At 52.9% G+C, this 16050-nt stretch overlaps 1 protein-coding gene across 3 annotated transcripts in view; it reads right to left on the reverse strand.

The window, feature by feature from the left end:
• The window catches only part of LOC145714910 (CD99 antigen-like), a 32449-nt gene extending 21692 nt beyond the window's left edge, over window positions 1-10757 (reverse strand). For 2 of the 3 annotated variants that reach the window (XR_014137045.1, XM_081794440.1), the window contains exon 1: window positions 10607-10757. Coding sequence is in view for 2 of the 3 variants with exons in the window: in XM_081794440.1 (XP_081650566.1) it covers window positions 10607-10673 (67 nt within the window). In the remaining variant the exon portion in view is untranslated. The remainder of the gene's footprint in view (window positions 1-10606) is intronic. The other variant, XM_081794439.1, reaches the window with a different exon arrangement.
• Between the last annotated feature and the right edge of the window lie 5293 nt (window positions 10758-16050).

Consider the following 16050-nt stretch of genomic DNA (forward strand, 5'->3'; position numbering starts at 1 on the left):
TGGAAAGATGGGTGGGTGGGTGGATGGATGGATGGATGGATGGATGGATGGATGGTTGAATGGATGGGTGGCTGGGTGGATGGAAGGATGGGTGCGTGGGTGGGTGGATGGATGGATGGATGGAGGGGAGGGATGAATATAGGGGAAGGATGGATGGATGCATGGATGGTTGGTTGAATGGGTGGATGGATGGAGGGGAGGGATGGGTGGCTGGGTGGATGGAAAGATGGGTGGGTGGGTGGGTGGATGGATGGATGGATGGATGGATGGATGGACAGGTGGACAGGTGGATGGATGGATGGGAGAAGAGTTAGACAGATGGATGGATGGATGGATGGATGGATGGATGGATGGATGGATAAATGGGTGGGCTGCTGGACAGATGGATGGATACATGAATATGTAGATGAAAGAAATGATGGACGGATGGATGGATGGATGGGTGGTTGGATGGATGGATGGGTGAGTGGGTGGGTGGATAAGTGGATGGATGATGGATGGACAGGTGTATGGGCAGATAAGTGGATGGGTGAATGGATAGGTGGATGGTTGGATGGGTAGATGGATGGATGGATGGTTAGATGGGTGGATGAGTGAGTGGATGAACTGATGGATGGATGGATGGATGGATGGATGGATGGACGATAGATAGATACATACATACATACATACATACATACATACAATGATAGATGGATGGGTGGACAGATTGACAGACAGAATGGATAGAAAGACAGGACGGATGGACAAATAGCTATCTGGGTGGTAGACACATGGCCAAGAGACATAGAGCAGCCTGTCTCCAGGGGCTCCCAGGTGGAGGTGTACACGTCTCCTTGCTCTGAAAGCAGCTGGACTCATCACCGCAAATCGTGAGCATATATCAGCCACCAGGAAAGGAGGGTCACAACACAGGGAGCCGGCCTGGGGCTGGGGAAGGGATCGGGGACAGGGAATACAGACAGGAACACGAGCCTTAGCTGAGCACCCTGTGCCCTGCTGCTGGACAGGAAGCTCCTGTGTGTACCTCTTGGGATGCCAGCACCACCTTCCCTAAGGTGCCACGCCCGAGCCTGTCTCCAAGTCAGGCGTACGTAGACAACAGCTTCCAAACCAGCTCCCTCTGGTTGCACGCGTGGTATCTCCAGTGCTCTCTGTATCTGGAACCTCTCCTTATTTTCTCCTCGCCGTACGTGTCCTCCTTCACTCTTACCTTTTGTGATATGGCCATTTGCCCAGACTCTCAGATGGAAGAGCCCCCCTTCACTCCTGCCAGCTCCTTCCTCAAATATTGCATCCGTCACCAAATCCTGTTGATTTCATCTTCTGAATCTTTCTCGATTCATGCTCCTTTCTCCATTTCTGCCTTGTTTTTGTTTGTTTGAGACTCATACCCGTCCCCCTAACATTTTTCTCAGAGAAATGCAAGAGCCCTTAACTACTCTCTGCCCTGACTCGTGAGGCCCTTTTAGGAGGGCTGGACACTCCTTCTCAGAATACTTCACGTTTTAATGCACAGGAGAAAATACACGCAGGGTCGCAGAGGAAGCCAGTTGCATTAAGCCAGTTCTCTGTCCTGATGCCTGAGCGAAGGTTGCACCTGCAGACCGGCTCAGTGACCCTGAGGTTCTCAGAGAACCTCCGAGGTTCTCAAGCCTGGCCCCACAGCGGGGTCCCCTGAGAGTCTGGAGGAATCACTCTTGCCCAGCCCCATCTGTGTAATCTGGTTTATGCTGGATGGCAAGACCAGAGCCTTGGGGCCACCTGGGCTCAGGTGTTGGAAGCTGCACTGAGATCTCCAGGTGTGGCTGCATAGACCACAGAGGGAGATGCCTTTCTCAGTAATGTGGCTTCACAGGGAAAAACAGGACATTGTCTTATATTTAGAGAAACTTAACTCCCCTGAATCCTGTTGGGAACTTATCCAAGACCAGTCACCGAGGCCTCTCCAACTCCTCATGGATTCTACATTGTGTCCACCCACCCATCCATCCGTCATCCATCTGTTCATCCATCCAACCCATCTATTCTATCTATCTACCTATCTATCCACCTCAACATCCATCCATCCATATATCCTCCCATCCATACATCTATCCATCCATCATATCTATCTATCTATCTATCTATCCATCTATCCATCCATATCTATCTATCTATCTATCTATCTATCTATCTATCTATCCATTCACCCATCCATCATATCTATCTATCTATCTATCTATCTATCCATCCATATCCATCTATCTATCTATCTATCTATCTATCTATCTATCCATTCACCCATCCATCATATCTATCTATCTATCCATCCATATCCATCTATCTATCTATCTATCTATCCATCATATCTATCTATCTATCTATCCATCCATCCATTCACCCATCCATCATATCTATCTATCTATCCATCCATCCATATCTATCTATCTATCCATCCATCCATATCTATCTATCTATCTATCTATCTATCTATCTATCTATCCATCCATCCATTCACCCATCCATCATATCTATCTATCTATCTATCCATCCATCCATCCATGCATCCATTCACCCATCCATTATATCTATCTATCTATCTATCCATCCATATCTATCTATCTATCTATCTATCTATCTATCTATCTATCTATCCATTCACCCATCCATCATATCTATCTATCTATCTATCCATCCATATCTATCTATCTATCCATCCATATCTATCTATCTATCCATCCATATCTATCTATCTATCTATCCATCCATATCTATCTATCTATCCATCCATCCATTCACCCATCCATCATATCTATCTATCTATCTATCTATCTATCTATCTATCTATCCATCCATGCATCCATTCACCCATCCATTATATCTATCTATCTATCCATCCATCCATATCTATCTATCTATCTATCTATCTATCCATCCATTCACCCATCCATCATATCTATCTATCTATCTATCTATCCATCCATATCTATCTATCTATCCATCCATATCTATCTATCTATCTATCTATCTATCTATCTATCTATCCATCCATTCACCCATCCATCATATCTATCTATCTATCTATCTATCTATCTATCTATCTATCTATCCATCCATTCACTCATCCATTATATCTATCTATCTATCTATCTATCTATCTATCTATCTATCCATCATATCTATCTATCCATCATATCTATCTATCTATCCATCCATCATCCATGCATTCATCCATCATCATATCTATCCATCTATCATCATCATCATCTATCCATTCATCATTATGTATCTACCCATCCATCTATCATCCATGCATTCATACATCATATCTATCTCTCCATCAATCCAACCATCATCATTATCTATTCTATCTATCCATCCATCCATCCATTCACCCATGCATTATACCTATCTATCTATCTACCCATCTATCCATCCATCCAACCATCCATTGTCATGATGTATCTATTCTGTCTATCCATCCATCATCCATGCATTCATCCACCATCATATCTGTCCATCATCATCATCTATCCATTCATCATTATGTATCTATCTACCCATCCATCCATCATCCATGCATTCATCCATCATAATATGTATCCATCTATCCATCTATCCTTCATTATCTATCTACCTATATATTCATCATCATTATCTATGTATCTATGTATGCATATATCCATATATCCATTTGCATTCATTTATTTATCCATCCATCCATCCATCCATCCATGCATTCTGTCTATCCATCCATCCATCATCCATGCGTCCATCCATCATCGTATCTATCTATCCATCCATCCATCCACCCATTGTCATTATCTATCTATCTATCTATCTGTCCACTAATTATCAATCTGTGAATCTATCCATCCTTCATGTGAAATGTACCATTTATCATCTACAATCAATCATCAAGCCATCAATCATCAATCCCAAGCTTCAGGTGCTACCTTACTCCAGCCGGCCCATGGGTCCTTAAGTAAGTTCCCAGCAGGAAGGGGCTGGGGCCTCAACTCTCTTGCAGCCCCACTCACTGAGACCCCATGGTCTCCTTCCTTTCCTGCCTTGGATCGTTCCCCTTACCTCCTCCCTTCTTTTGCTGGGGTGCGCTGGGGCCCAGCGTGAGGGGAGCTTGGGGCAAACACCACGGTTTGTGTTCACACTGAGAACAGAACACAGCCCCTCTCTTTAAGAGAAGGCAGGTGACAGCCACAGAAGGAGACCGGCCGTTTCGGGGTTCTTGTAGAATCTACAAAATCAACTTGGCCGCGAGGCCCCGTGTCCCAAAGACAACATAGTCTACTTATTCTCTGTGAGCCAATATCGCGGGTCCACGGTGCATATGTTCTGCTACACAGCCCTTGCCCTTGCCACGGACCAGCCATCCCACCACAGGGATGGGGACCAAACAGAAGAAGCCAGGAATCTCGGGCCTCGTCATCTCGGGATGAGTAATGACTTCCCGAGGGGCCGAACGCAGCCGCTCTGCCTCTTGGGCTGACTTCCCAGGGAGGGCAGTTCACTGAAGGAATTACAATTATTGTTTTTCGAAAAGTACTCTGAAGGATCCACGAGCACGTTGGCACACGCGCTTCTCGGAAACGAAGGGATCCGATCCCAAACTTCCGAGGCCAGAAAGGAACGTGACTGAGAGGCGTCTGGATCATGCGAGTGCATTTAAACACTTGTGCCTGCCACCCGGGGTCACGAATACGGAAGCCTCAGGCATGCACTTAGCGGGGCTCGTGAAGAACATAGGGACGGTTTATCCTCTGGCGAACTTTCTTCTTTTCCAAGGCCGCCGGCCGCACGGGAAACTCACAGCCCGTCAGCGGGTCCCGAGCTGCCGTTCGAGAAACACACTGGTTTGAGGTCTGACTCGCGGAGCGGGGGGAGGGGAAAGGAAGCATGTGGTTTCCTGTTTAGGGGATTTTAATAATACGTCTAGCGGGGCCACACTAGGGAGAGTGGCAAGGCTGAGTCGCGCCCAGGCGCGGCTGAAACGCACCCGTGCCGCCATCTCCCAAATCTAGTCTAACGACTGGGCAAGCTAAGAGCAAAAGACTCAAGTAAGGGACGTCCTCCGTGTCCAGAGCGGTGGAAGATCCTGTGAACGCGCTGCATCCAAATGGGAACCGGGCTCAGTCTCCGTTCACCCGCGACGCGCACGCGGGAAACACCCGGAGGGGCTGGTGCATCAGCCAACGCGCCCAAGCCATATGGCGGCACGGGGACACCAACGGTCGACCCGCCTTCAGCGCGCGGCCCTCGGGGGGCGCTATGACCCGGCCCGCACGGGGGGGGGGGGGCTGGTGTGTGGGTCAGGGCTGATGTCAATGGAAACGAGTCCCCCGGTGGAAACGGGGAACCACATGAGGGAACCGTTCTCCTTGACTCCAGAATCTGGTTCTTTCTCAAGCGCAAGGAAATGCGGGTCTAAACGAGCCGCTCACGTGCACAGTGGGCGGTCTCAGCGGAGCCACGGGCAAGTGGTGGTTTTCTGTGTCTGCCACGTGGGCGGATTGCTTGTGGAGCACACATGCGTGCGCACACATGCATGCACACGCGCACACACACGTGTGCGCTCGTACACACGCCTGTGCGCACACACACGCTCACCCGCGCACACGTACACACACGTGCACTCGGACACACGCCTGCACACACACACACACGCTCACCCGTGCACACACAAGCGTGCACGTACACACGCGCGCACTCGGACACACATGCCTGCACACACATGCGTACCCACACACGCTCACCCGCGCCCACACACAAGCGTGCACATACACACGCGTGCACTCAGACACACGCCTGCACACACACACACGCTCACCCGTGCACACACAAGCGTGCACGTACACACACGTGCACTCGGACACACGCCTGCACACACACACACACGCTCACCCGTGCACACACAAGCGTGCACGTACACACGCGCGCACTCGGACACACATGCCTGCACACACATGCGTACCCACACACGCTCACCCGCGCCCACACACAAGCGTGCACATACACACGCGTGCACTCAGACACACGCCTGCACACACACACACGCTCACCCGTGCACACACAAGCGTGCACGTACACATGCGTGCACTCGGACACACTCCTGCACACACATGTACGCACACATGCACACACAAGCATGCACATACACACGCGCGCACTCAGACACACACGCCTGCACACACACGCTCACCTGTGCACACACAAGCGTGCACATACACACGCGTGCACTCACACACCCGCCTGCACACACACGTATGCACACATGCACACACAAGCATGCACATACACACGCGCGCACTTGGACACACGCCTACACACACACGCTCACCTGCGCACACACAAGTGTGCACATACACGTGTGCACTCTCCACATTCATGCATATGCGCACAGATGTGCATCCACACAATGTGTGTGCACACACGCACAAGCACTCACACATGCACATATGTACAAACACACATGCAGCATGTGCACACGTACCAACACACTCGTGCATACACAAACACGTGTGCGTGCACACAGGTGTGCACATGCCTGCATACACACACACCCAAACATGTGCACATGCACAGATGCACACAATACATGCATACACACATGCACACACACGTACACAACGCACATAATGCATGCATACACACACGCACGCTCACACACGTGCACACACAATACATGCATACATGCACGCACACACGTGCACACAGAGTACATACACGCATGCACACACGTACACGTGCACACACAGTACGCGCATACATGCACGCACACGCACACACAGTGCATGCATACACACGCGCGCACACATGTACACATGCACACACAATACATGCATACGCGCACGCACGCACACACACGCAGGCACGGTGTTTTGGTCACAAGCTTGCTGCATAACCACACAGCTCTCTGGCCCCTCTCCTTCCCTGGAAACGCTGTCTGGAAGGGGAGGAGACCTTGTGTGTGCTCACAACCCCACAACAACACCCTTCCTGTCCCTTTGCATTTCTCCGGACAAGTAACACCAGCAGGAAAGACTTGTTTCCGCAGGTTCCCTGGGGATTAAAATGCCTGCTGGCCCTTGTTAACCCTGTGTCATTCTGGGGTTTCGCAAAAGCCCCTCTGTATGTGGAATGTGTTTCCCACACTCCCCCCCTGCCCCCCGCCGCCCCCGAAAGGACTTCTGGAGCCCCATAAACACACTCTGTTGTCAACCCCAGAACTGGGTCAGGACGGCCCTGAAGGATCTCTGATTCACGTGGGACAGGCGCCCAGATGTCAGAACAAAGCACAGGAGGACCCAGGGAGGCGGCCTGCGCCCCGTGTGTCTGTCCGACCCCGCCCCCGCACCCACGCCCCCTGTAAAACGCTCGTCCGCTTCGTGAGCATCGGGATGATTCCACGCAGACCCAAAAAGCTGAGGAATTTTGAGCCTCCAAACGCCCGTCCGCGTAAGTCACAAACCACCTAGGACTCTTTTCCCCCTACAGGAAGCCACGTGAACTGGAAACTCTCAGCGGGAGGAAACACCAGGATCCCCACGTGGGTGCGAACCAGAGGCCCCCCCACCCCCACAGATCCCGCTCGACATCCCGCCCGGACTCCTGGATGCGGGCTTGGTTAAAACGTAGTGCGTGAGCCACATTCTTTACTAAATGAGAGCAGGCAGCCAACAGAGAATCCGGATGAAGATAAAAAAAAATCTACAAAAACTGTTTTCCTATCTCGAGATGCACACACACACACACACACACACACACACAGAAAGTGTTAGCAGCATCGACTGAAGACTGAAAAAAACAAAAGCCACAGGGCAGAGGTCAGTGAAGGGCAGTTAAGTTTTATCAGAGCCCAAAGGGCAGGCGGTCAAACAGGCGGGATCGTCAAGGCCCTGTCTTCTGGCAAGAAAGGCAGAGACGAGACGAGAGCCACCAGGAAGGTGCACAAAAAAAGCCGACGGCTCGCTTTTGACACTCTCCCTGGGATGGGGCCTCCTGGGCACTGTAGGTGAAGCCAATGGTCTGTGGTCTCCACCCACCACACACCAGGGGCCCCCCTCCCCCTCATGGTGAAATCCCTGCTCTGGGAGAGTCGAAACTGCCTCTTGTTTCCTTCCGAGGGTCTCCACTCCAGCGGGAATTTCAGAAGAAACCCAGGAACCCGGGATCCCGGGTCCCAAGGCCTCTGAAACCCGCCCTGTACTATTAAAAACAAAGGTCCCTCCCCAGGCTCAAGGGGCTTTTGCAGCCAGCGTGGAGCCCAAGCCAGACACGTATTTCTGTAGCAAAGTGTCTTCTGACCTTCACCAACTCCAAAGCGCTTCCGCGTTCAAAACCCATTGGTGTGTTTGGAGCAGCACAGCCCTACCCTCAACCCCACCGGTAAGGAGGTGGCCGGAAGGACCCGGGTAAGACGATGGACGGACGGGACGCGTACTACAGCCCCATTCTTTCTCTGCTCTTTTGGGGCAAGGCTGGCTCCCATCGCCTCCCCCACCACGGGGTCACCAGTAATTTTCTTTTCTTATTTTTTTTAACGTTTATTTGTTTTTGAGACAGAGACAGAGAGAAACAGTGTGAGCGGGGGAGGGGCAGACAGAGAGGGAGACACAGAATCCGAGGCAGGTTCCAAGTACTGAGCTGTGAGCACGGGGCCCACGCGGGGCTCGAACCCACAAACCGCGACATGACCTGAGCCACTGAGGTGCCAGAGATTTTAGTAAAATCATCACCAATCTTGGAGTTTCCCAGCACAATCTACGGAAACCAGGTGACTCCGGGCTAACCAGGCTATGGTTTTTTCTTTAAAAAAAAAAAAAAAAAAAAAAAAAAAAAAAATCACAAAATGACTAGTTTGGGGCCCCAAGAATCTAAGGCTGCCCCCCACCCAGACCCAGAACCCCAGAGCGGTGAGCAAACACCATGGCTACTCCAGACTTTCCCCCTCACCCCACGCAGGTCTTGGACTCTGGGACCGTCCCCTTTTCTTGCAGCCCTGTGTCCTGTGGGCCTGTTTTCATGTTCCTCCAACCCCAGCAGATGGCACATCCTAGAGCCACCAAAGGCACTTCTCCATTTCCCGCACACAGGAAGAGCTCCGTGGGCCAGACGCCAGTCAGCAACCCCCCCCCCCCCACCCCGGAACCCCGTTCGGAAAGTTCCTTGGAACAGGAGCCATGCAATTGAACAGCAGAAATACAACCACCCGGGGAGACACAAGCAGCAGCCAGGGGCAGATGAAGAAACGCATTTCTTTAAGGAAGAAGGAGGCACAACTTGGAAACGCATGCCAGGCCCTCCCCAGCAGGCTGTAAAGTGTTCCAACACATCCCCCACAGACCAGAATTCATCTTCCGTAAAGCCAGCGCAGGGCGGGCATGAAGCCCGTTTCAAAAGCGCAAACGTTCCCCACGTCGCAGATCTTTCCTGAACCAAGCAGGAGGCCAAGGACGCAAAACATAACCCCACGCCCCCGCCCCCGCGCGGAGCCAGGCGTCACTAACACAAGGAACCTTCCCAGCACAATCCAGACCTCGTGTCGCGATCCCTGTTCCCAAAATGTGTCCTCCTCTCATCATCAGACCTGTGCTGACAAGACTCTGCCCCGCCTGGCTGTGTCCTAAAAATCTAGCCATATTAACAGGAGGAAAAAAAAAAAAAAATCATAATAATCGTCCAGCGGTGGGGGGGGGGGGGGCTTTAAAAACGCCACGTCCAGCAAAATCCAGCTCTCCTTTGGAAAGGAGAGAGAGAGACAGAGAGAAACATGATCCCAGATGCCGCTTGCAAAGGCGAACGCCCCGAAAACACAGGCAAAGGAGCAGAAACACGCCGGGCCGGCGCGCAAAGCGAGGGTGGTGGGGTCACGGCCCCTTTCCGTCTCCTGGTGTCCTGACACTTTCCCCGCGTTTTCCGAATTATTTCCTGGAGCGCACGCAAATCTGCTGAGGCCACACGTCTGTTTCCAGCGGGCGCGCAGCACAGCGCCCAGGTCCCCAGGGCAGCGTGCGCACACAGGGCTGGTGAGCGCGCCCGGAGCTCCAAGTTCGCCCTAAGTCCCCCCACCCCCGCTCCCCCGGCTGGGGCCCGCTGCACAGCCCAGTCCAAATTTAGGCCCGGAGTGCAGGGCGTGGCTCCCCGCGCAGGAACAAAGACTGGGGCCCGGGAGAGCGCCGGGGGGACCAGGACCGCTGCGGGGGGGGGGGGGGGGGGGAGACCGGGACCTAAGAAGTCACCCGCCTGCGGGCATCCAGGGCCCCCCGGCTCCCCCGGGGAACCTCCAACTGCCCGAGTTTCTGATTTTGGAAACACTCAGCGCCCTGGGCCTCTGGAACAAGTCCACACCCGCCCAGAAAGAAAGTTGCACAGTGGTGCCGCCTCCCGGGGCGTTGGCTACCCGCTGGCACAGCGCGTCCCGTTCGTCCCGCGGGGAGGAGGGTTCCGGGGTCCCCGCTGCGCCCCTGCACCCGCCCCCCACTGTGCGCCCCCGAGGCCCTCCCCGGGGTGGTGGGGGGTGCCCGGACGCGCGTCCCCACGCCTGTCCCCCGGCTGGCCCGCGCCCCCTGCACCGCGCCCCACCCCCAGGCCCCCACAGATGGCTCACCCCGAGCGGGCACCAGCGTGCCGAGCAGGCCGACCAGCAGCAGCGCGACGGCGGCCCGGGGAGCCATGGTGCGGCCGGCGGGCGCCGCGCAGGAACCGTCCCGGGAGTGGCACGCGCGGGCGGCGGCGGCGAGAGTGCCCCCGGGGCGGGGCGCGCGGAGGGAGGGAGTAGGGGGGGGAGGGAGGACAGGGAGGAGTGGGGGGGAGGGAGCACGGGGAGGGGAGGGCCCGCGCTCTGGCCCCGCCCCGGTCTCGGCTCGCCCCTCCCGCGGCCTCCGGAGAGCACCCGGGGCGGGCGGGGCGCAGGGGAGGGGCTAGCGGGGGAGGAGCGGTTACCTGGGGCGGTCCCGAAAGGAGCCAGCGACTGCCGTCCCTGCTCCGAAACTGGGGCCCCCGCCCGCCCCTAACACCCCCAGGGCAGCCCTGAAGAGAAGCGAGGAATCCCCCAGCGCCGTGCTCAGAAGGTGGGGACCCCCACCCGCTCCTAACACCCCCAGCGCTGAGGAGAAGCGAGGGACCCCCCCCACACACACAACTCCGAGCTCGGACAGTGGGGACCCCTCCGTGTGTCCACAGACTCCTCCAGCCCCTCACTGGCCCCTCCCCCCCGACGAACAGGAAGCAAACCATTGCAAGTAGCGGGAGCCCCCGCCCTGCCCCTAATGGGACCCTGGGGCCACCTTGGGGGGGGGGGGGAACAAAGTGAAATCCTTTCCTTTCCCGCGAGAGCTGGGTCCCTGTCCCCCGCGAAGACCCCACTCCCATCCCGAAGTCCAGTCTGAACTGACACAGCCCGGAGCTCGGGGTGCAGGCTTTGGGGGCGCAGGGCAGGCCCCACTCCCCAGTCTCAATGGGGACTCCCCCTGCAGGAGCCTCCGGAAGCCTCTCCCCAGCCCACGCGGGAGGGGGGGGGGGAGAGGCTTTTCCAGCCCGAGGGGGGAGGGGGGAGAGGCTTCCCCGGCCCCAGGGGGGGAGGGGCCTGTGGCGGGGAGAGGGGGTGTGGAGGGGGGAGAGGCTTCCTCTGCCCAAGAAAGTGTGGGGAGGGGGAGGGGGAGAGAGAGAGAGGCAGGAAACCCCTCCCCTTCCCCTCAGGAGGTGCTGGGGCCCTGATGGGTCACTGTGCAGGTCACAGGCCAGCAGTGCTGGGGCTGGACCCCCGCCCAGACTATCAATATATATATATATATATATATATATATATATATATATATATATATATGTGTATATATGTATGTATATATATGTATGTATATGTATGTATATATATACATATATACATACATATACATACATATATACACATATATATATATTTAATTGAGATGTTAGCTTAATATTCTGTCCGTGTGTATTCAGGATGCAGAACATCTCGTCCGCAGAAAAATCCCTTGGCCCTGCAAACCCTCCTACCGGCTGGCCAGGCTCCCACTCGGCACACCCTTCCCCTCCAGGGTCACCCGCCTAGCTGCTGCCACCTTCTGTCACCTCCGTGACTCAGACAGAGGGGACGCACGGCAGAGGCATTGCATTGCACCCCAGGGCCCCCCCTTAGACAACTGCAGCAGGGAAGTTTTCTGGCTTCTAGGCTGGCAGAAAGTCAAACGTCAGATTGTTGATTCAGACGCATGAATTTCACGGAATCCTTTCTCATCAAAACAACAGTCATCTGCCTTGGGAGTCAATCTGGGTGGACTGCCCAGCGGAGACCACGTGTGCCCCCAGCCCCCACTGACCCGCTCAAGGCATCTGTCTCTCCTCATTCCCCTCTCCCTGGCCACAGCCTTGGGGCCAGAGGAGGGTGTGGACCCTGGGCCGGGGCAAACAGTAGGCTCTTCCCGTGGAGCAAAGGGACGCTGGAGCTGGTGCAGCCCTTTTGGCACCTTGAGGTAAGTCAGCCTCAGAATAATGCATGCATGAAAGAAACCACCCGCTTTGTACCAAAGTCAAAACCCAGAGACCCCTCCCCAACCCTGGGGAAGTTTCCAGTCCAGCCCTGTCATCTTCAAAAGAAAACCTCAGCCTGGCCAGTCCTTAACCTCTGTCACGGGCTGCGCGAGGACGGAAACTCCTCTGTTGACACCACCCCGAATGTTCCAGAACGTTCTGCAGGCAGGGCGCGCATTTTATCCCCAAGGGGCTAGGTCTCCATCATCTGTCACTTGCACCGAGTGCCAGGCTTTGAGGATTGTTGTTTTCTTTTATTTTTTTTTTCAATTTATGTTCATCCCCACAGGCATTTTGAAGACTTTTGTTTGTAATTCGTTAAGTGGGCTTTTGTTTTTTTCAAGCGCTCCCTTCCTTGTCTCAAACTAAAAAATTTCCATCATATTTTCCGGACGCTCTGACATCAGGAAGCCCTGAGTTCCAGCATCAAAATTAAATGAATTGGAGAAGCTTCCGGAGTTGTATCCAAACACCAGGGAACACATCTTTGAAGGGCATAGGCTGAGACAGACAGATGGACGAGGGAGGGAGCTCGACTCAGAACAGGCTTCTTGGTCTGCATGCGTTATACTGGTTCAGCCTGGGGACAGGATGGGGACAGTGTGAGCCTGTTTGCGTCCGTGTAACACACACACACACACACACACACACACACACACACACACACAGTAGCCCTTCTCCCACTTTCTAGGGACGATCCTTTGTTGACCACAGGGCTTTGTGTATTTATCTGGAAAAACTGGGGTGGGTGGTGAAGGTGACGGCCGCACACGTATTCACGAAGGGGCGGAAGTCACCTTAAGGTGACAGGGTCCAGGTCCTGACTGATGGAGCTCACAAAGGTCAGCAGGTGTCCTGCCGGGGGAGTCCAAAGACGCTTAAAAATCCTGCAGAAATTCCTTGGGAACGCGAGCCAGGTGAGTCTGGACTGTGGAAACGGCACGCGGGGCTGAACGCCAGGTTTCCGGTCTCTGAGTCAGTTGGGTTATCTCCTGCCCGGGTAGACGCTGGTTTTTCCATTCCTTGGTTCCCATAAAATCGTTAACCACTGAGGTTCTTGTAATTCTGTGTCGTTCTGACACCTGCAACCAAGCGGTGCATGAAGGGTGAAGGGGCACAAAATAGTTGGGGGGCACCTAAACGGACGTGCCTTCTGTAAGAAAGACTCTGTCTTATCTTTCTTTCCCCGGAAGCGGGGTGGGGACCCCTAACACTGTCAACCCCTCGACCTCTCCCAGTCCTTCTCTCCTTCTGAAGAATGGTTTTGGGGAGTTCGGTTTCCAAGGAGGATACACATAAATGCACCAAGAACACCCCAAACCCGTGCACATTGCCTAGAAACGCTCTCTGGGCTGTCCAAACCTGTAGTCGGGACGATTTCTTATAAGGCGAGGGATGTCTTTGTTATCTGTATTTGCTAACCTCTCTGCACTGCATCTGTATTAGTTTGTGTTTTTTCTTAATTTTTTTAATGTTTGTTTCTGAGAGAGAGAGAGAGAGAGAGAGAGAGAGAGAGAGAGATCAGGGGAGGAGCAGAGAGAGAGGGATACACAGAATCCAAAGCAGGCTCTAGGCTCCCAACTGTCAGCACAGAGCCTGACTGGGATAGATGGGTGGGTGGGTGAATGGATGAGTGGGTAGATGGATGGTGAATGAAAGATAGGTGGCTGGGATTGGCCAATGGATGGATGCATGGATGGGTATGTGAATGGATGGATGGGTGCCTGGATGGATGACTGGGTGAATGCATGGATGGATGCATGGATGGACGGATGGATGCATGTGTGGATAGATGGATGGATGGATGGATGGATGGATGGATGGATGGATAGATGGATGGATGAATGGGTAGATGGAAGGATGGATGGATGGACAGATAGAAGGATGGATAGATGATGGATGGATGGATGGATGATAGATGGATGGATGGGTCGATGGATGGATGGATGGATGGTGGATAGATGGATGGATGGATGGATGGATGGATGGATGGATGCATGTGTGGATGGATGGATGGATGGATGGATGGATGGATAGATGGATGGATGGATGGATGGATGCATGTGTGGATGGATGGATGGATGGTTAGATGGGTGGATGGATGGACAGATAGAAGGATGGATAGATGATGGATGGATGAATGATAGATGGATGGATGGGTCGATGGAAGGATGAATGGATGGTTGGATGGACAGTTGGATGGAGGGATGGATGATGGATGGATGGATGGATGGATGGATGAATGGGTAGATGGATGGATGGATGGATGGATGGGTAGATGGATGGATGGATGGACAGATAGAAGGATGGATAGATGATGGATGGATGGATGATAGATGGATGGATGAGTCGATGGATGGATGGATGGGTGGATGGATGGAAGGATGAATGGATGGTTGGATGGACAGTTGGATGGAGGGATGGATGATGGATGGATGGATGTGTGGATGGATGGATGGATGGATGGATGGATGGATGGCTAGATGGATGGATGGGTGGCTGGCTGGATGACTGGGTGAGTGGATAGAGGATGGATGGATGGATACAAGATGGATAGATGGATGGATGGATGGACAAACAAGAGAACCTTATACTAGACAATGTTGTATCATTTTATAGTCTATTTCCACATGGGAGAAACTATGAGGTAGGGAGTGATTAGCCTATTTCAGCTCATGAGGAAACTCCCTGGGCCCATGGAGCTCATGAGTGGCAAACTGGGATGAGAACCAAGTCTTTCTGGTTCTGAGTCTAGGCTGTTTGTACCTTACTGCCTTTGGATTGCCTCCAAACCACTGGCATTTTCGTCAGAGTGTCCACAGCAACTAAGAGAAAGAGTATGTTTTATGCTAGAGTTCTTATATTAGAAAGTTCACGGTGTGTGCCTGTCAGTGGTCCAATCTATTTTAAAAACAGTACTTTAATTAATTTAGCAGAAAAGGTCATGTGTGAGCCTTAGGTGTGTGTATCTTCCCTCCTCTTAAACGTCACGTAGGTTGGGTCCACTGCAGAAGTCAAAAGATGTAGTCAAGCTACATAATATAAAAACAACCACTTTGTTGAAGGGGCTAAGTTGTGGCTTGTCTGGGTCAGAATCAAGAACAAATCTATTTCCCAGAGTCCGCGAGTCTCCCCCTTATCCCGGGGGACACGTTCCAAAGCTCCAAGTGTGTGTCTGAAAACTTCAGATAGGACCCGATCCTACATGGGCTATATTTTCCCCCACACACACATGCCTTTGGCAACGTTTAATTTATCAACCAGGTGCAGTCTGAGACGAACAATAACGAATCATAAAATAGGAGAGTTAGAACAACACTCAGTCCTGTAAAGTTACGGGAACGTGGTCTTTCTCTGTCTCCCTCAAACATCTCATATTTCTGCACTCCCCCTTCTCCTTCTTGTGATGACGTGAAACGGTAAGATGTGACATGATGAGATGAACTGGGGTGAATGATGTAGGCATTGCCACGTAGAGTTAGGCTACTGTTGTTGACCTTC

The sequence above is a fragment of the Panthera onca genome, chromosome Y, assembly GCF_046562875.1.
Source record: "Panthera onca isolate mPanOnc1 chromosome Y, mPanOnc1 haplotype 2, whole genome shotgun sequence".
NCBI lineage: Eukaryota > Metazoa > Chordata > Mammalia > Carnivora > Felidae > Panthera > Panthera onca.